The 20,652-nt window shown below is 41.7% G+C and overlaps 1 protein-coding gene across 1 annotated transcript in view; it reads left to right on the top strand.

The window, feature by feature from the left end:
• The window catches only part of LOC143320687 (protein diaphanous homolog 3-like), a 161,931-nt gene that overhangs the window by 108,279 nt on the left and 33,000 nt on the right, over positions 1 to 20,652 (top strand). Inside the window, exons 27-28 of the mRNA XM_076730545.1 lie at positions 5,444 to 5,539; positions 6,194 to 6,256. Coding sequence (XP_076586660.1) covers positions 5,444 to 5,539; positions 6,194 to 6,256 — 159 coding nt within the window. The remainder of the gene's footprint in view (positions 1 to 5,443; positions 5,540 to 6,193; positions 6,257 to 20,652) is intronic.

The raw sequence follows: 20,652 nt of genomic DNA, 5'->3' as shown, positions 1-20,652 counted from the left end.
GCAACCCCTTAGACTGATGTCACAGCACCTTGTGGGAGTCTGGAGTCCCAGATGGGGAACTGCTCTAATGGATAAATGATCATTTTATGAGGTTTCTCTATGAATATATGAATCTATCACAAGATTTATCTGATCTGATGATACATTATTGTGTGCTCCTTAGCTAAGTTGCCACTGGTAACACATGACAGCAAAGGCTGCTTTTTATATATATGTATATATATATATATATATATAAACTGTTGCAAGGTTAATCACCGGTGACCTATTACAACATTTATTAGCTGGCTAAGGTGCTGGCTGTCATTTGTACATCCCTATTTATCATCTTGTCAGTGGCTTGGCTGCTCGACATATCACTGAAGTGGAACCAAGGATATTCAATTGAGAGGAGGGGGGGGGGGGGTGCTGACTGGCCTTATTGCACCATTTGCCTTCTAAGTGTCCAAGGGAACACAGTGGTTGGCCTGCATGCATTGTACTCAGGCATGTGATTTTCTCTCCTTAGCTTTTCCATCCCAGTCCAATTGACCCTATTTCTTGCCTTGCTCTGGCCCACCTCCGCTGCACACAGCTACTACCGGGTCATTTTCCTGATGATAAGTGCCACATCCTGTCGAGTGAAGTGGCGGGAGGCATTAGTCTGGGTCCGAATAGAGGGTAGACATCAGCGCACAGATAGGCTGTGCGTCCAGACAATGGAAAACGCCAGTCTGAACAGGCTCTGATTAAATAGATGGTGATTGAAGTTTCACTACAGACAGGAAGATAACTATAGCCTTCTCCCAGAGGTTCAGCTTCCAGAGTTTATTCTTTTGTTTGTGGTAAACACCTTTGCGCATTTATCTTTTTGTTGGTCTCGCTTGTATTTTTTACATTAGTACATCTAACATATCTCCACACATATTTTCCCTAACGAAGAGGACAATTGAGCTACACACCTCACAGAAGAGATCATTTGGCTCAGGTCCTGTTTCTTTCACTACTAAAACACGGGACTTGGAGCTTACCATAGAGCTGCCATGAAGAATGTGAACACGGTAGACACTGTTACTAGTCTTTAAATAGACATCAGCGAGGCCTAGACTGGCTGATGAGAGTGTCTTCATTTTTTTTTGCGAAAGTTAAAGCGAAAAGGCTCTGTGCACATTGCACACCTGTCACGAGAGCTCTGATCCCAGATGCAGCAGAATAGAAATAGGCAGGCGTATTGTGCACATCAAAGCACCAATCAGTAGCTCTACTGCCAAAGCTGGGATACCACTCGTCACTGTCCCGTTCCTCTCACTAGTCTTTGTTCTCTCACCACATCCTACTCAAAACCACCTTTCACGAGCTGAATGACTGTTTCAAACCCATTTCACAGCTACTAGCTTGACTAATATTCCTCTGCCATGTGTTCCTCCATTACTATCCATGTGACATGTCTGATCTCTCTCTCTCCTCTCTCTCTCTCTCTCTCTCTCTCTCTCTCTCTCTCTCTCTCTCTCACTAAGTTTGTGAGTATGTGGGTGTGACTATATAAATATGTGTTATGTTTTTCAGTGTTACGCTGTCTGAAAGCACCTCTTGTCTACATTCTATGAAGCAGTTTTCCGTCTCGGCCTGTCTGAGTTGCTTCTGATTGATGTGTAAAATTGGACTGTTTTTGCTCCCATATATTCCTGAGGCGGGAGATCTGAGTGGGTTTCTTTTTCTTCACCTCCTGAGGCACACAAACTGTTTCATGTTCTTGTGGGTTGGAGTCAAACGGAGTTCTACACATGAAGGCACACATTGCAGGTTGCAATAGATTGATCTGCTCCCTTTTGCTTTCTTTCAGTGCTATCTGTATTTTTGTGTATACGTCTATGTGTGTTGCGGGGAGTGTAAAGCTTGCCGGCTGTGATGAATTGCCACAGCAGTGGAGACAAATTTGGACTTCGAGGAACGTTGGTTTTGCTCAGAAATTCTTGCTGTCTCTCCACAATGCGTAATAATGAGGATCTGGGCACATATCAGCCAGAGGAGCAGTGCAACTCTTCCAAATGAAAAGCAAAACAAATGCACACAGAAGCAGGTAGGCAAGGATATGATACTGTGTGTACATGTGTGTGTTTGTAGTGACATATTGGCATCGGGGTTGGGTACAACCACAGCCCACCACCCTAGGGACCCTCTGCCCTCAATACTGGAGCTTCAAGGTTTGCTACAAAGGGACAATGTACTGTGGTGCTGCATCGCACTGTATGTATGAAAGAAGATGAAAATTTCAGATTTCAGGCCCCATGGTACAGTGTGACTGTAATGGTTGTAGTTAATGGTTCATGAAAGAGGCTGAGATTGACAGAGATGAGGAGAAGAGCTTGTAGGCATCTGACAGAGGTGACAAGCTTCAGAGGTCGATCACTGACTGGAATCCCTGTCCTCATGAATAGCTTTGAAATAGATCAACACTACCTGCCTCTGTACATATTTAAAACAGATTACACACTCCAAATGAGGAGCTTTTGATCTGACTCAAGTATAGAAATGGAAATTTTATATATTCTGTTAAAAAGATAATCAGTGTCTTTCTATAATGACAATGGTGTTCATGTTGGCTTGTTGATCATGTTGGCTCTTAGTCAGTACTTGTAGCCTTTCACATCCGAATCATCTTATTTAGAGCATTTATAACATCAGCTCTAGTCTGTTCTTTATGTATTCATCATCACAGCCTGTGATGATGGCTGGTCTTGGAGCTGCATACTAAATGAGTCATGGCATGCTAGCCAGAAACACTTGCTATATGAGTTTCCCTATATGATGTGATATATGATATATTAAAGTCAGCATATTGTGGCTTGTCGACCAACTTTTTCCCTCCACCAAAATTATGTGATCGCCAAATTATAGTTGAAATGTTTCCTTCCCTGTGCTTCATGCAAAGGCATGCTGCTGTAGACATAACTATCAATCCAAATACAAGTTGAAAATCCAATTAAAATAATATGAATTCACCATCTAATACTGCCATGTGAACTGCAAATCAATGCTGCGTCTTCCTCTCTCCAATGTACGGACATTTTAATAGATCATGCTATGGACATTGCCTGCCGCCCAATAAACAATGGGAGGTAAAAATACATAATACCTTGGCCAAACCTAATTGACTAAATTTGTTTTACTGTCATTATCATGGTTGATATTATTATGTTGAAAGTTTTTTTTTTTTTTTTTTAGATTTTTGTATCTGCTCACTCCATTTACATGTATAGTGTTAACTGTAAGCTTGACTATGGAAGGCTTTATTGCAGAGTTGTTGTACCAGATTGCATTAGCTAATAAACTTAGACGTCAGTGTATTTGAGTGCAGTATAATCATATTTGGGAGGCTGCACATTTGCACTCTGGGAGTCTATTCTCTTAAAAGAAGCCGGCCTGTCCGGGTCCCTGTCTGCATGATTGGCCATTATAGAAGTCTGCCCCAGCTCACCCTCCTGGCAATAAATGCCTCCTGCTAATAATACACTCATTCTGCCATATTTCCAGGATGAACGGTGGTGTTCTGGATGGAAATTTTTCCTCTGTTCACCAGAATTGCAAAAATATGATTTTACATATCCACGTGTACTGGAAATTGTGCTTGTGCGTAGTTTCACAAAATAGAGCCGTGTATAGCCTTTGAGCCAGTAGAGTGTCTGAGAGCAGCACAAAGCCCAGTCAGAATTTGATTTTCTTTTTTCTATGTGCGTTATTGTTCCACGTGGAATTGAAATGAAATGGAAGGAGTGAGAAAAACACACCCATCCTTAATCAGAGCAATGTCCTCCTACCTCCCTGCTAAATCAGTGGTGGGCCCTAACAGTCACACCATGGCTAGCTACTGTGGTGCAACTAGGTCTTGATGAAGCCAATGAATTTGCAACAACTTGTGTTACAAAATGTGGAGGCAAAAATTGTGAATATTGTGGAGTTGTGCAACCCCAGGATCAGCCTATATAGTATATTCAGTGTCCTTATTGCATGATTCATAGTGACAGGACTGCTTGACTTTGGCAGGATCCTTTTCCTGTAAAGCAGTAATAGACATGCAGCTCAGTTAGTGACAGTAAACTAAAAATCTCAGTTTTGTTGCTGTAGGAAAGTTGGGGCCCCGTGCTCAAGTTTCACCTGCTTCTCTTGTTGGTTAAGTTCAATTACAGGTCTCCTTTGCAGTGCATAAAATAACACAAATAACACAAATTTAAAATCTGAATAATGTGTTTGTGATTTAATTGTCAGTCAGTGGTTAAAGATACGAAAGAACTATTAGAACTTAAGACCGTAGCAAGTATTAATCTAATGTGTGTGACTTTCAAATCAGTGACCAGACCAGCACTGTCCACAGGAGTCTGTCTATTTGCTGAAATGTGGATGCACAGACCAGACTGTGGCCTGGCTGTCACTCAAGGATGGAAAATCTGTCAACTAAAATTAGTGTTTGTTTACATGTTTAAGAACAAAAATAAACACAAGGTTTTTGCATATTTTTCAGATATTTCACATTTATTTTTGTTTCTTCTTTAACATCTTATATCACAGCACTTTTTTTCAAACAAGTATGAAGGACACCAAACAACAAAATGAAACTGATACACAACCTGTCAATGGCATCTCGCAGTCGAATGTAATAAAACCGCCAGACTTCAGTGGCAGACAGCCCTGGTGGTTGAAAAAGACCTCAAATTTTATTGCCAGCACAGAAGCAGTGTTGAAAAGAAAACATCCACGCACAGATATTCACATTTGCATGACAACCACAGTATAAACTTTTTATTGACAGTGTGTGTTCTCCTTGAACGTTCCCATATACCTGCTATCTATTTTCATTCCCATCCACTGGAGGCTGTTTTCACTGCAAATCACTAGCCCGGTCCATCATTCTTCCTCAGGTGTCAGGGCCAGGTTTTCAGCTGTACCAACACAGGGCATGATTTACATGTCATATCTACAAAGCTTTTCCCCTTGACGATATCTGCATTCTGATTGTTCCCTTACCTCTACAAAGCAAGGACCGTGTAGTCAAGTTTAAGTGTTCATCTAAAGCTTTACGGTGTATGGTGTGTCTCTGTATGTGTGACTTCATTACTAGTTGACATCTTTCATGATTTTCCCATCAAGTGCAATCCAGTGCATGACTAAACTGCACTAGGATGCAAACACTAGGCTTCATATTTGCACATCAGGTTGTTTACCTGCCTATTTGTACATTACCGGATTTGCTTGGAACTAGTCCCATCATAAGCTGGGCACTCTACTATAGTGCTGTAGCTTATAGAATACATACAATGCAGCAGCCTGCCATTCTAAGTTCCAAACCGTTGCAATCCTTATGGCAAACCTCACCACTAAAACAAACTGCACTTTATCTGATTTTGTTTCTTTACTTCTCCTCTGTCTTCCAACACCCACTCATTCTTTTTCTTCCTGGGTTTTTCAGAGAATGATGAGACAGGTGTGATGGATAGTTTGCTGGAAGCCCTACAGTCAGGAGCTGCATTCAGAGACCGCAGGAAGAGAGCGCCAAGACCCAGAGGTGAGTCTCATATCCTTTACCGGCGTTTATACACAACCAAAGATGCACACAGAAAGCCTAGTACCCATAATGTTTGGACAAGCTGTTGACAATGTTCTGATTGCCGTCAGATGTTGAAAAATCACTGAGAATCCTTGGCAAGTTACGAGCCAACTGGATGCATATTTTTCTTGTTTTGTTTTTAAAAGCTGAGTGAATTGAATTCATCCTCGAGTTCTCATGCCTTGGCTCCACACACTCTAATTTTCAATCACTTGCAAAATACACTAGTTTGTTGTTTGCACACATGGTTGCTAGCACAACAATGCCAGAGAGTCCTCAGCCTGACAACATTACTACAACTGTTTGACGTTTGGATTCCAGTGAAAGGCAATACACACCCTTTTCTTCTACAAGTCTTAAATTCAAATCAAATACTTTCAAAATTGCAAGAACAAACACATCTTGTGAATCCAAGATGGGATCTGTACACATTTTTGAATTGATTGCCTATTCTGCTTTAGGGGTTATTGACAGCTTTGCCCTTAAAGTATTTCTTGTTAATGGACTTCACTTCCCAGCAGTTCTTCACCATGTGAATGCCTCCAAATGATCTTATTGATCCCTCTTCATACTGTATGTGATGGCATTATTTGTTCACTGCCCTCCCTCTAGATAACCAACAGAAGACAATCAGCCCCAGCTCCTTCCGACAGGTTCTCAGGCCTGTTAACCACGGTGAAGTAAAAAACAAAAACAAAGCTAAAGCCTCAAGCATGTTCAGATCTTTCTTCTAACTGTCCAACTGCTCTCGCATGCAAAGCAAAGTCCCTTTGTCCTGCTTTTTTTATGTATCCAATAATCTTTTCAGTTGTCCATTCGCCTTTTTGCGACCTTGTGTGTGCCTCCTTAAAGGGTGAAAAGCCATTGCTAAAACAGTTTGAGGCAGTGCGATGTGCAGACGGTGAGAATAGCGGGGTTGAGATTCTTTGAAAGCAGTGTGTGGGCTGTTCTGCCGGCTCAGTTTGATAAGGTTCCTAAATTGTTCAGTAGCTGCAGTATATTGAGTTCAATCCTATGCCTTTGAATGCAGTTGGGATCTTTCATATTTTCTAAATCTTCCTTAAAGGAAGTTTCAGATGTCTATACACATCAATATACAAGTCGAGTTTCCCAGAATTCTGTGAGAGTGTAATTTTTAATTCATTTTTTGTCTTGACTTTCTCACTATTGACCTGTGTGCTGTGTTTTGTAGAGTGATCAGGCGTGTGCACAAAGACAAGGTGTGGTTCACATTGCATGCAAGCCACTTGTAGCTTGGAGTGCTTCACTGTTTTGAATCTAGATAAAAGGCAAGGGTATTTGTGTCGAACTACATAAGTTCCTGGGAGTGAAGATTGGATGGGATACTAATTATCCCAAATTAAATTGTCGTACATTATTCATGGTTGTGAACAGATATTTTGCTTTTAGCTGTTGCTAGAATAAACAATGGCTTTCTTCTCTTGTCAAAGGTTTTCTACAATCATTACCGAGGCACTTAAAAAATCACACTGTAACCCTATTACCTATTATTACTTGTTATTGGAACCCCAGTGGGCTGGATTCAGACACACATGAATAAAATTATTCACGCTCAATCCACCCACATCATTGATGGCAATGATAAAGGGCCTTGCTCTGTTGTTCTGCTAGGACTTATCTGAAATTAGATTGGAAAGGGATGAGGGGGAGGGAAATATACAGGGTGGGAGGAAAGAGACAGATAGAGGTGGCTGTAACTTAAGAAATGGAGAGAAATGGTGTGAGGAAGAAAGATAGAGACAGTTAGTAAGGGTGAAACTAAGGAATGATGTCGGAGAAAGAAAAAAATTGGACTCAGATGATGTTTGCCTGTGTGTAAGAGGGAGAGAGTGTGTGTGAGAGAGTCGGTACGTATCAGAGAGAACAAGCCGGAGCTATGTTGCATTAACAGGGGATTAGAGGAAAAATAAATTGCAGTGCGTGAAGGAGCTGCTGCTCAGTGTCCATGTTGTGAAAAGACCCCATGGCGTGTTGTACAGGTAAGAAGGTCCTGGAAGGTTGCTGGCCCAGCTGCCCCCTGCTGGCAGCTTCAGACACGGCCTTGTTGACTAATAAAGCTCAAGGTTTTAGCCTGTCACTGCAGGCATCATACTCACTGCCAGCCTCCCAGAGCAAACACAGCTAATTACTTTTCTCTGCCCAGCCCCAGCACCAGCTCAGCCCTCTCAGTGCCCATTCATCTTAATTTCCACCTCTCTGCCATCTGCCTCCTAAATAACACTCCTCCTCATTTCCCTACCATCCCGTATCCCCGCTGTCTTCTTCTATACTCTCATGGCCTGACAATGGCCCTCCCCAAACATAATTGCCTGTTATTGGTATGGAGTCTCCACTTCCCCTGCCTCACCCCTTCTCTCCCATTTCCCTTCCCTCCTTCTCTCCTACAGAGACTCAGGCCTTAATTGCCCTGGGTTTAGTCGCCAAAGTGAAACCCACAGGATGCTCTCAGTTTAGCTGGGAGGTGATGCAGTTTAGTGTGCGGCACAAGCACTTAAACAGCTGCTTTCACTTTCACACTACCCTACCACCTCCTTTTCCCACAGTTTTAAATACCCTTTAATAATTGATCTCAAGGGTGTTGCTACAGTCCAGTGGAGCAGCAAAGAGAATTAAAACAGAAACATCTGTGCCAGAAGATACTGTAATTAGTGTTGAAGGGGAGATATTTGAATGGTCAATCTGAACATACATGCTGCCATTAAGAGTTTGCACCAAGGGAGACTCGAGTGTACCAGTCCGTCGTCTGCAGAGACAAATCAAATGGCCGATGAATTGCGCTCCCCATCATAAGACTTTGATGAGACTGTGGAGTAGTTCGATTATGACTGTAGTGCATTATAGTCATGATGAGAGTGACTGCCAGGTAATAGAAAATAGGTTTTAAAGATTCCTTGCCCTCTACTCCACTGTTTGCTGCATACCAAGGGGTGCACATTGTTCCGTTCCTTCTTTTTATTTTTCGTCTTTCTCCCTCCTCTCCCCTCTTGCTCTCCTCCAGTTGGACTCCTTGGTTTGAGTTAGGGTCTTGGCCTGGGTTCCCTCCGTTTTTCTCAGCTTCCTCTCCTCCCCTACCCCTAAATTGGCTCAGCACACTTTCACATGAGCCAGCAGCTAAGGTGTTTAGCTTGGTCTGCAGTCTTCCCTCAGCACACATACACACCTACACATGAAAGTACACAGACACACCCACAGACTTCAGGGGATGAAGGTAAGCTGGCTTTGTGGTGGCTGTGGCCTGGGTTAGGATAAGGCTGTGAGGCTCTGGGGCTCCTCAACACTCTAAATTGGATTGGGCTCCACAGAATGATGGATCGATGGTGGTTAGCCACACAGGTGTAAGAGACTTGAATCTGCAAATTGAATCTATAAAGCAAGCATTGCTTTTTAACTGTGTCCTTCTGAAAACATCTCTCCGGGCACTCTCTGGTCATTTCACCCCTCTTTGCGAGCTCTCACCACAGACTTACTCCCAATCTGGTGTGTGCATGTACACGTTGAGGGGAATCACATAGGTGCACTTATTCTATAGTTGTGTTTGACAGAGAGCATGAGCCCCCGGGTGTGTAAGACAGCACAAGCCAGAGGTGCATTATGAGTGTACGTGCAAGCTATAATGCCCTTGTCCTGGAATTATCCATTATGGAGAGAGAGTAGAGAGGAACAGGATTTATGAAGAAGTAAATGGCTCCGTCTTTAGAAGCAATTACTTCAGATGTCTTTAGTGAAACCTGGACTAACAATTATCGCGTGTGAGCTACAAGAACTAGAACTAGAGCTTGAAATTGATGTAAAGGTCAGTTCACAAAATCAGTGAACCCCTTTACAAATTGGTTATTTTCCTCACTTGCACTTGAAAGCGTTAAGGTTATCAACCTAAAAGCAAGCCTAGTTATTGGAGGTGTTGTCTATGCAGTTGCGGAGTGATCTTTATGACCCTTTTTGCTGAATTTATGTTTCTATATATAATGTTGGATGCAGCTATTGAGTGCAGACTTTAAATGGGTTGGGTATAGGTGCGAATGGTAGTCAGAGATGACTAATAGGCTTAATTTGAGGCTCAACCCATGATGTCTTTCAGGGGCTGTGCTGCAGAAAATCATTAAGACAAAACTGTGGAGAGTGTGAAGTTGAAATGAAAGTCAAAAAAGTGGGATAAAAAAGGAAGTTTGTTTCGTCCTGTCTCTATGTGTTCTGTGTGCTCATATGTAAGACATTTGTGAAAAACTAGCAGTGAGAGTCAGTCACCGTAGCTTCCTGAGGCAGGGATACTCTAGTGGAATCTGCTGTTAGATGCTTGCCTTTTGATTGGGCCTCTTATAGACTGTGATATGTGGATTCCACTGCAGGCTACTGTATCCCGCAGATTGCGTGTGTGCTCTCTCATCCCTCTTTCACATTTCTGTCTCCTCATATCAATGTCAATTATGGGAGAAAGCTTCCCAATCCTTCCAAAGTTCCTCAGTCTACTCTTTACTTTTTGACTTTGTTTTGTCTCTGCTTTATCTCCTCCCTTGCCTTGCCACTTTCCCCTAGACATGACACAAGCAGAAAAAGAAGGGGTTATTAAATCATTTCAGTGAGCCCAAGACAAAAAGAGGAGCACAGACGCTCTCCTCCCAAGATCTATTTGAATTGATGCTGCACGTCATTGTTTCAAAAGTGTAACTGTAAAAGTCGCTGATTTATCTGCATTTGGTCATGATATATCATCCACACATCACATACGGCCTGTGCGTTTTTCATTAAAGTGACAGATTATTGCCAAAGCGCTTCTGTTCCTGAACACAGAGTGTTCACTCTACCACTTTCACACATACACGCTCATGCATACATGCATAGAAATTGTCATCTTAAACCCTGTGTTTTAATGATGTGCAGGCAGAAGGTCAAATGCCACCCCTGGGTCGGGGCATTAGCTGTGTCTAAGACTCGGACAGGTGTACTGCTCTCTGTATTCATGTCCACAGTCATCTGGCCACTTGGAGTCACAGTGTCTCTCTTATTGCCACATTTGATTGGTGGTTTAGATGTTTAACTGTTCTTGTAGACAAAGGCATATCCAGATGGGAAAGTGTACCTTGACCTGCCTTTGTCTGTCTGTCTGAAGTGCTGCACTCGGTGTGTGTGTGCGCGCATGTTTGAGCCTGTGCACACATGCATTGAACAGATGGAGCAAGAGGGCACCTTAACAAAGTGGCTGGTGTAATTAGGTCCAGACTGTGCAGTGAGACTTGTGGAATAGTAATTGAGGGATGTAGAAAGCAATGAATGAAGGATTATTTTTTTTTCCCTTTATTCAAGTTTTGATGAGAACAGTGGTCTCTTTTCCTGCAATGCCCTGCTGCACACTTACACACTCACACTCAGTCACACATGGAAGCTGCCAAGTACAATATAGTCTAATTCGCTGGTCACTTAGGAGTTCTTCTCAAGCAGCTGGTGATTAATTGTACTAGATCTGTTCTACTGGTCTTCCGATTGAACCAGTGACTTCCAGGCCCAAGCCACGTTCTCTAATCTTTAGTCTCTACCTGAGGTAACTCAGTGGCATTTATTTGCCAAGCTACCATGTGCCCTTTGTGTAATACAGTAACCACAGTAACCACCATGCAATACATTTCTGTCTGAAAACGTTTGGTTATAGATTATAGTTTTCCTTTTACCATGTGATCATAATGCTGTTTACTTGTTGTGTTGCCTTAGAGGCAAGGACATACATAATGAAAAATGGCTTTTTATTGCTCCCACTTTTGCTGTAGTCCTGCCTCCTGATGATTCAGAGGCCTTTATCCGTGGAAATGTGGTGAATTTGATGCCCATACATAGCAAGTTGTGCTAAAACTAATAATGACTGTATTAGCCTCTGGTAAGAGGGCGAGCTTAAAGCACTTCTAGCAAATACACCCGTATTCATAAAATTGTAATCTCTATAATCCATGCCCAGTCCAGAATGTAAGAAGATGAGAAAGTGAAACGGTGTGCCGTCTATTCACTTGACTGATTGAAGAGGTCATTGTAATGGGTGAGAGAGGAGTGGACACACATGCATGCACACGCAGATACACACCAAGCTCACCTGTGCCCACTCTGTCCTAAATAGGAAACAGATGATAACACTCGACTCCATGTCGCTCTGCCATACATTCCACATTTTTAAGCAAGTCCTAAGCCGATCAGGCTCCTCAGGTATCCACTTTTAGCTGGATTATGAGGAGGCTGGGCTGTAATAAAGGCTGTGGATCGTGAAATAGAAAGTGGTGTTCAGCATGTCGAGCCAAGGACCCTAATCAGTCCATTCACACCAGCTCAGGCCCCTAACAGTAGGTGAAGCTAAGCTAATGTAGGATTGCTATTCAGCCAGCTCCTGGGATCCCTCCCCATATCTTCTTTTCACATACTGTCTCTTCTTCTGCCTTCCATGATACACACCCTATGTGCAGGAGACAGAGACAGAAAAGCCAGTGGGCAAAAAGTCAGAAGATTTATCAGGGATTTACTTTAGATTCACATCTCAGGTTTCTAAGACTTTTGAATCTCTACTGTGTCATTGTTTTACACTCTCGCTCCCCATCCCTCTTTCTTTGTCTCTCTCGTTCTCCATCCTTTTCTCTCACGAACCTGTTATGTACGTTGATTGAGACTAGGCTCCTACATACTACTCTAGTGAATAATGCAGTGGGAAATGAAGTCATTTTCACCATGGCTTTGTGCTAATTAAATTTTACAGCAGCCTTATCACCCAGCCACACACATTCCTGGTCCTCCCACATTTACCAACGCCAGCAGCCATATCACATAGCCGTCAGGAGGGAAAGAGCGAAGGAGATGATTATATGAACTTCTGTTGTTATGGGAGGGAAATGAGAACTATCTCCTCTTTATATCTCTACAAAGGGAGGTGCTTGAGTTCTGTCTCTTTGGTAGTACCTTGGGTAAAGGAAGGTTAGAAGTGCTCGAACGGCATTTTTCCCCACTCATCTCACCACTCTGTTTCCATCTTGTCACACATTTGTGTTATTCCTTTATTTGTTTATCTTTTCAGCGGGCCGTCCGTCTGGTTTTGTGCTTCAGGCAACATTTGCGACTGGTCACACCGTGGGCCTTGGCAGAAAGAGCCGCAGCTCTGTTTGCATGTGTTGCTATGGCTGCAACTAAGTTGTCTTGACTCAGAGGCAAAGCAGAGATTTTTGGTGGGAGTGATGAAAGTGGGATAATGTGTGGTTTAAAATTCTACTCACCTTCCTGCAATAACCAATCTGTAAACAGTCTCATATCCAGGTGTCATTCTCTAGTGCACCACACTCATACAGAAATAGGAACAAACACCAAGGCTCCTGTTGTTGATGATTCCCAGGACCACTTTAGTCTGTAGTGATAAAATGATCGCATTCCCCCCAACTGCCTTGTCTCTCTGTCTCTCTCTCGCTGGCTGTCATTTTTGCTGCCACTCCACCTGCTATGTGTCTCCTCGCTGATCCAGGAGCTCTAAGTGCAGCGACAGGAGTTCCCACGCCGACAGAGCGGGAAGGCCAGCCCTCAGGCAGCAGGATCTGTTTGATGGTGGATTCCCCCCAGAGATTGGGATTTGGGCTTTGCTGATCTGCTATTATACCACCCTTTTATACCCATACACTCACTCATTCACACATTAGACTGTGTTAAGCCACATTCACTTCAGCATGCACACACACACACACACACACACACACACACACACACAACCCCTTGAAGACACTCAGCCTTGAGTCACAGGGCCATGTATGTGTCTCTGGCCTCTGGGCTAAAGAGCTTCATTAGTCTGGCACTAGCTTTGATTAGCATCCTCCGGGGTACAAATTAGCAAACAAGCTCAAGTGATCCTGTGAAAAATTCCTCATTTCAGGACTTTCTGCAGAAATATGAGCACTTCTTAAGCATGTGATTTTCCCTGCCATTCAGGAGATGGCGGTTTTATCTTAAATCAAGTTTTGTTGTAGTCTCATTAGTGAGGATACTCTCCAAGAAGATAAAACTATAGCACTGGTTAGTAAAAAGGATGAGTGAGCCAAGAACATATAGTAATGAAGCAGAATTCTTTTTGGATGTCAGTAGCGCTAACACGGACCTAAGTTTGTGAATTTACTTTTTGTGAGTTTGCATGTTTGAATGTGTATTTGCTTTGTATGTGCTTGTGAACATGTGAGTTAAATTACTCTGGCACATGCACCTGGGTGTGAATGGATCCATTCACTGCCTCAGTAAGAGCATTAATGTGTGGAGATGTAGCGTGTGCATGTGCATTGTCCGAGACTGTTTTTCATTCTAGTGAAAATTCCTAGAGCTGCTGCCTGCTCTATAATAACCATACTTGACATTTCCCTGTCCTCCAGCCTGTGGAGTCTAGCAGATGCTTTCCATTCCAGTTGAACCCATTAAGGCCTTCTCTTCTCTACTGCATCCACTGCCCTGTCCTTTGGCAGGGCCCCTCTGAATGTCAAAACTCACTGTTTAGCATCACAATAAAGCAGATATGGGGCAGAGGAGTAAAGGAAAGGAAATGGCTGCTGGCTGGCAAAGGCCATGGACAAAAAGATTATTTTAAAAAACATGCCATTGCTCCGTGCTGTATAGCCAAGCTATCTTTTCTTTTTTCATTTCTCCATTTCTGCTTTGGACTTAGTGACTTTACTGTAAATCTGCATTAACAGTCTTGTCTTCAACAACCAGTATAACTTATTAGAAACAGAACGGGCAAATATTTAGTTTAAAAAGTCGTAAAGTAGTTGAACATCTGTCTGTTGGGTGGCTGACCCTGAGGTTGTCAGGTTGTGTTGCTGTAAGTTCTGTGTTGATCTTTGTTTTAACAGTTGTGCTACTGTAACAATAACATAGTAAACCAAACTTGACACCTTTTGTAATGCTCACTAGAGACAGTTATTTTTGCCTGGCGACAGAGCCGTAGATTCCTGAGCAGGGACATCGAATTTCTTTTTCTAGAAGAGCCCTAAAATGGTGGCTTTACATGCTCTGCCATTTTCATTGTTTGCCTACTCGTTGAAAATGTAATCTTTCTGATGCTTTCAACTTGCTGATTGTCATATGCATATCAGCAACAATAGCAAAGCAAAATGATCTTGTACATTTTTATTCAGTCTGATAGAAACTTTGGTGTGTTTCCTGATCCTGCTTCAGGTTCCCCTTTAAATGACTACCTTGATTCCAAAGTTTCAGTGTGAAGATGTCTGGCTCCAAGCTTCACAGAACCTCTTCTTTTTTTACATATCATTTCTGCCCAGTGTTACTCATGAAGTAAAAATTGTGGAACACAGAAAAACATATTTTGTAAACAAGCCATATTAATTACCCTTAATTAATGAATCACATTAGAGCCTAGCAGGAATATGGGGTAGAATACGTAACAAATTCAACAGAAAAACTGACTGACAGAATATAATGAATTTAGGGATTTGCACAATAATCTTTGTAAAACTAAATGATAGAATAATTGATCACTTTAAATCTTAACGCAAGTTTTGATTACATGGAAAACATAATAACCATGCCCAGTGGACTTGATGATTGTTTTGGCCATGGCGTCTGTGGCTAGTCTTGATTTGTGTACAAACCTGATTATTTTTCTTAACGGGGACATAATTAGCCTGGCTAGTTTGAATGGTAATTACAATGTCAGACAAAAAGGAAAGAGGCTGTCTAAATGTATTTCACAGATAGTAGCCACCCAGACAGCAACACACAGATATTCACACTCATATGCACCCAGATTCTATTCAGCATGCAGGAACATCTCGAGCCAAACACAATTATTTAGGACGTTTGTTTTGATATAGCATACCTCACATTTGCAAACTAAAATAATAGAAAATTGCTCATTTCCTTCTTCAGTACGAAATTCTCTGATATTGGCAAAAACACAAAGCAGGTTGAGTAGGGATGTTGGGATGTAGCCGGCGGTATTGGCTTTACTGTTCTGTGTACCTCATTACTCTCACTTTGAGTTCCTTTCATAATGCTATTTCTGCTGCTGTTGCACACATGGAGAGTTTCTAAATGCTGCCAGAACCAAGTCATTTAATTTTCTACAAAGGCACAAATAAAGCACAAATAAAGATAACATGCATATGTGGCTGTTTCCCACTTAAATCTTGCCTCATGGCCTTTTCTCATTTTGTAATAATATCCTTTGGCTTAGATCAGAAGTGACTAAATTAGATACAGTATGTTGTTCTTCTAAAGCACAACCCCCACACCAATTATTTACACAGTACGGCTATAAGCCATGGAGAAAAGTCCAGGACACTTTGTTTCTCACATTTTCAAACAATATTGACAAGGATAATTTCCTAGGTGCTTAGATGGTTCTACTGATGAGGCTCATCCTCTTTTGATGACAGTGACACTTTTGTAGCACGTGCACAGGCCTAGTGGACTTCTTAAAAATGGGAGGCAGTGTGGTCTTTCTGACTGCACACAGTACTTTGTTGGTTGTGTCCTCAAGAGTACATCTTGCAGCTTTTTTTTTTTTTTCCTCCTTATTGCCTTCAATCCACTCTAAGCCAGTGTTTTTGACCTAATACTGAGCTTGGAGCTCAGAGATCTTTACCAGAATAACCTCTGAGCCTTAGTTTGGTTTTCGCATGTAAACTGTGTTTAGCCAGCTTAGTGTGGAAATGGTCCAAAACTCCAAAGCAAAAGGAAAATCCACCAGAAAAAAACTGACTTCCAATGCCTGCATAATATTTCAATCTCACCTTTAACATTTTTAAGTGATGCTTTTTTAATAAATATAGTTTTACATGTCTATACATATTTTCTTATTTTGTTATTATTTTCAAATACTATAAATTCAAATGTATTTCTTAGTGTTATCTAACACTTCTTTGTCATTGTACATAGGGGAGAATGGGATGTTTGCAGTATTTCTTTGGCAGTACTATGAAATCTCTTCCCATGGATGCATGAACAGCAGAGCACAGCAAATAGGTGCAGACATGGAGGGGGGAGGGCACATGCACTAGCACACTGGCTTGTTCAAGTGATTTCTGATCAGAGGAAAAGAAGCAAGACTTCCATTTAAAGGGATGTGACATGTGGTTGGTGAAATACCTGCAATAGGAGCCATGAGCCTGTTACATGAGGTCCTTTGAGCTTCTCAGAAGATAGATAGCAGCAAAACTCTCATTTGACTTGCTAGCATACACGAAGCATACGATGTCCCTTGTGACACCTGTCCCTATTCTCTCTTACTACATAGATAAAGTTTAACACTGACCAGCCTGCCTGAGAGTTAATGAATTAGGCTTATCCACCGTGGAAGGTTTTTGAGAGAAGAGGCATGGCTGCCTGTAAATCATCCATCAGCCTGTCCAGTGAGCTGAGCCTAAGCTCTGACAATGTGAGCTGTTTGGGCAGAGGGGACATGATTTATCAGAGAGGTGAGTGATTAAGCGAAGGCTCTATTTGTGAGAGGGACGGGCAGAACTAAAAGATGATCCCATGTCGTTTCATGAAACATGCAAAGAATAGTCAATGGATTCCTGCGGAAAATAGTCACAGGAAGATATTGTGGATAAATGAGCCATGGGTGTGTTTCAGTTTGAATGGAGAACACTGCAAAGGGTTCAAACTCAAAAGGGACTGTTTCTTAGGGAAAAAAAAAAATATATAATAGCCTATACATAAGAGCTGAAACTATTCTTGGTGTCTTGTTGTGATTTTCTATCTAATTATTAGAATCATTGGCCCTCCAGCTTGTCACTCTGCTCTGTCACATTCAAAAACATCATGCCCAGAAAGTAATGACTAAATGTAGCACTTTTTCCTTTTTTAAGCGATAATTATCTGTCTCAGGTGTTAGAGAGGGGAGAATGATGAGCACCGGAATAGATCAGGCTAAGAGAAAAGTCTCTGATCTTCTTCTGGCAGTGTAGTGGAATCAAATAATGAAACACTTAACGTTAAACCACTGTGCTTTTCATGTGCAAATTCAACTTCACACATTGACAGTTCACACTGGCTCCGTAGATGACTGGTTTGGATCTTTCTTATGTCATATTTTTTTTTTTTTTATTAGATGTAAGTCATTATCTTTTGTTTTGTCCTAGTTCCCAAGACTGTGAAGGATTCATACTTGGATGAAAGGGGGTGAGGGAGTTGACATCCACTTTAGTAGACTTAAATGATCCACTTTGAAAATCAAACAGAGATAAATAAATATCAACAAACAATGACAACAGACCAACTCACCTCTGTAACAGCTTTATCAAGATTTCAGAGGTGGTTTATAGATGCCTCGGGTACAGAGGCGGAGAGTGAGAGAGAGAAGTATGCAGATGAAATAACATTAGTGGAGGTGTAGTGCCTTTAACCTGTTTGTATATGTAGTGTATTTCTTTAAGGACCCCTTTCGACAACTTACACTCTAGCTGTTTTCCTAGTTTGTCAAATGTAGAAGAAGTAGTCTTACGCAATTTAACTTTTACCTCTCCACCCCCAGGCATAGCTTTAAGGCTCGAGCATAATATGCAGTGGTCTACTCCCCAAATGCCGCATTGCTCTCACCATCATATGGCATTCATACTATGCAATGCAGATCAGATGGGAGTCTCACACTGTGAGGTTCTCAACATGGATTTCGGTTGTAAGAAATCTAGGTTCATGTTCTGCAAAAACAAATATGAAAAGTGATGAGTTTTCAGGTGCCACAAGACATGAATTAGCAGAAATTTGTTGTTACTCTTTGCTTTTATACCAAAGAAATGTCTAGATATAGTTCCAAAAGTTTTGCAGCTGGTTCTTCAGGACCTCTCATTGGTCACAACTGTCAGAAATAGTCTTAATGTGTCTCACACTATGAATCATCTGCACTTGTTGTGACTTTAAAACCCAACATTTTTGACTCAGTCCTTTGTATCTGACCCGCTCACCTTTATCATAAATGGTTGGAACGTGTGGGTGGGAAAATAATCTCACCAATTTATCATATAGTGTGCAGCCAGTCTTAAAGATAGGCATAAGATACGTACATCAAGAAAGCTATCATGTATTTTCAGCTTGTCATCAGTAATGTATATTTTTGGCCCTTGCCATGAAAGCTTGAGTGAAAGGTTGTTTTAGGGCCTCAACTAGTTTAACACATACACTGCACATCAACTACTGTGCATTATTGTCCCGACAACCAGTTTTCATTTGACAAAAATATACCTCATTCCCCTTAATCTTACCTGTCATCTTCCATCAGCCTGAGTTCGGCTAAGTCACACAAAATTCACTTTTCATTCATTGTGTTGTTGTAGCAGCAAAAATCTCAAATCCCAGTAGATAAAACTGAAACTGTCTGCATGGCTAGATAGCACTCAGGGTAAGTGGAAAATGTCTTTTTGACATTTTCTGACCCTTCAAGGTGAGACACAGCACAATTCTTTTGAGTAAAGCTGTCCGGACATTATGCTTGTGATATGGTTCTGTACTGCGTAGCTGTGTTTTCTGGTGAGGCATAGAGGACCAAGATGGACAGTGAAAAGCAGAAGGGAAAGGACCGGGATGCTAAGCACAAAGTAAAAACAAATGGAATAAACAATGTTTAGAGACAGGTTGTCTATATCTCCTTTTTTTGTCACTCTCTCCCCCCCCCCCCCCTCTCTGGCTTTCTCTGTCTCTCACTCTCGACTGATGAAATTGCCAATGATTTATCACAAATGTCAGTGGCAGGCGCAGCAGACTGCTGTTTTGTCCCTGTCAGAGCCAAGTAGAGCCTGAGGTAGGCAGCTTTGCTTATCAATCAAAGCCCCTCTCTTCTCTTCCACCACCACTGTCAGTACAAAGCTTACTGGATCACCAGCTCTCCAAACCCGGAGCCAACATGGTTGTCATGGAGATAGCAGCATATGGCAGCACAGAAGCTGAAACAAACAGGAAGTGACATAAAACCTTCCAGGTATCACTTTGTTGATAGCTGCCCTCTGTTACATATACAGCTTAATTAGGTGAGAACAGTGTTTTGTTGGCGCCTCTCCAGTTGCTCCTGTGACTGAACCCAACCACCCCGCGTCCAAACACTTTGGTTTCTCCTCTCAAACCACGTCTCCTGAGCTGTAGTTGTGCATGAGTAATTGTAATAAACACAACAGCCCCAGATTGCCTGCGTACCTCTGAATTTCAAATTCAGCAGATTTCACAGGTGACCTGTGTTACCACTTGTACTGTTGCATACAGGCAGCCTTACCTTTCTGCTCTGATGAGCATCTAGCCACTGATGCAAAGTAACCAAACTGTGATGATTATCTGAGGATTTGCAAGGAAGAGTCGGCCTTAATTATCTGTCATTTACAAACCCTTGACATAGCATTTACACACAACAATGAACTTTTTCTTCCCTCCTAATCCCCCCCCCCATGGGTAGTTTATGATGATGTCTTGCTGCTTAATTACGGATGTGTTTGAAAGGTCTTTGTCTGACAAGCGCTAATTTGTCTGGCTGTTTTGTCAGATAGAAGATAGGGTGAAGTTGGTGTTATTTGTTCTTAGTACAGCTTGCACTGAAAAACAGCAGCAAGTAACCTGAAACATAAATGGTTGTGAACCCTGAAGGCTGTCAACTGTGGGAAGACTTAGGAAGAAATAGAAACCTTTCATTCTATTGTGTACTGATAAGTGTCTTCAGGTAAATGTGAAAAACAACATGGTGATTGAATTGAATTCAACTTGATGATGAACTACAGGTGGTTTAAAGAGTTTGAACACTAGGTATCTGTAAGAAATTGACAGCAATCTTCAATGTGCTGATTGTACAGCATCTTTAATCAGAGAAAAAGCAAGATATGATACACAAGTAAACAATAAGATAAGTAAAATGATTGAATATTGATATCAGATAGTTTAGTCTGCACTGACATTATACATGAGTGAATTTGTCAGTTTCAGTGAGGAGCAAAAAATAGCAATAGTAATTTATTTCATTTAAATTTCCATTTATTAATTCAAAAACATCATTTAAGCCTTTTACATGGCATGTTGTTTTGCCTCCTAATGTTATTAATCCGATCAAATTTCCA

The sequence above is a fragment of the Chaetodon auriga genome, chromosome 1 (genome assembly GCF_051107435.1).
Source record: "Chaetodon auriga isolate fChaAug3 chromosome 1, fChaAug3.hap1, whole genome shotgun sequence".
Classification (NCBI taxonomy): domain Eukaryota; kingdom Metazoa; phylum Chordata; class Actinopteri; order Chaetodontiformes; family Chaetodontidae; genus Chaetodon; species Chaetodon auriga.
Note: the sequence above shows the minus strand (reverse complement) of the source record. Positions and strands in the feature narration are given on the sequence as shown.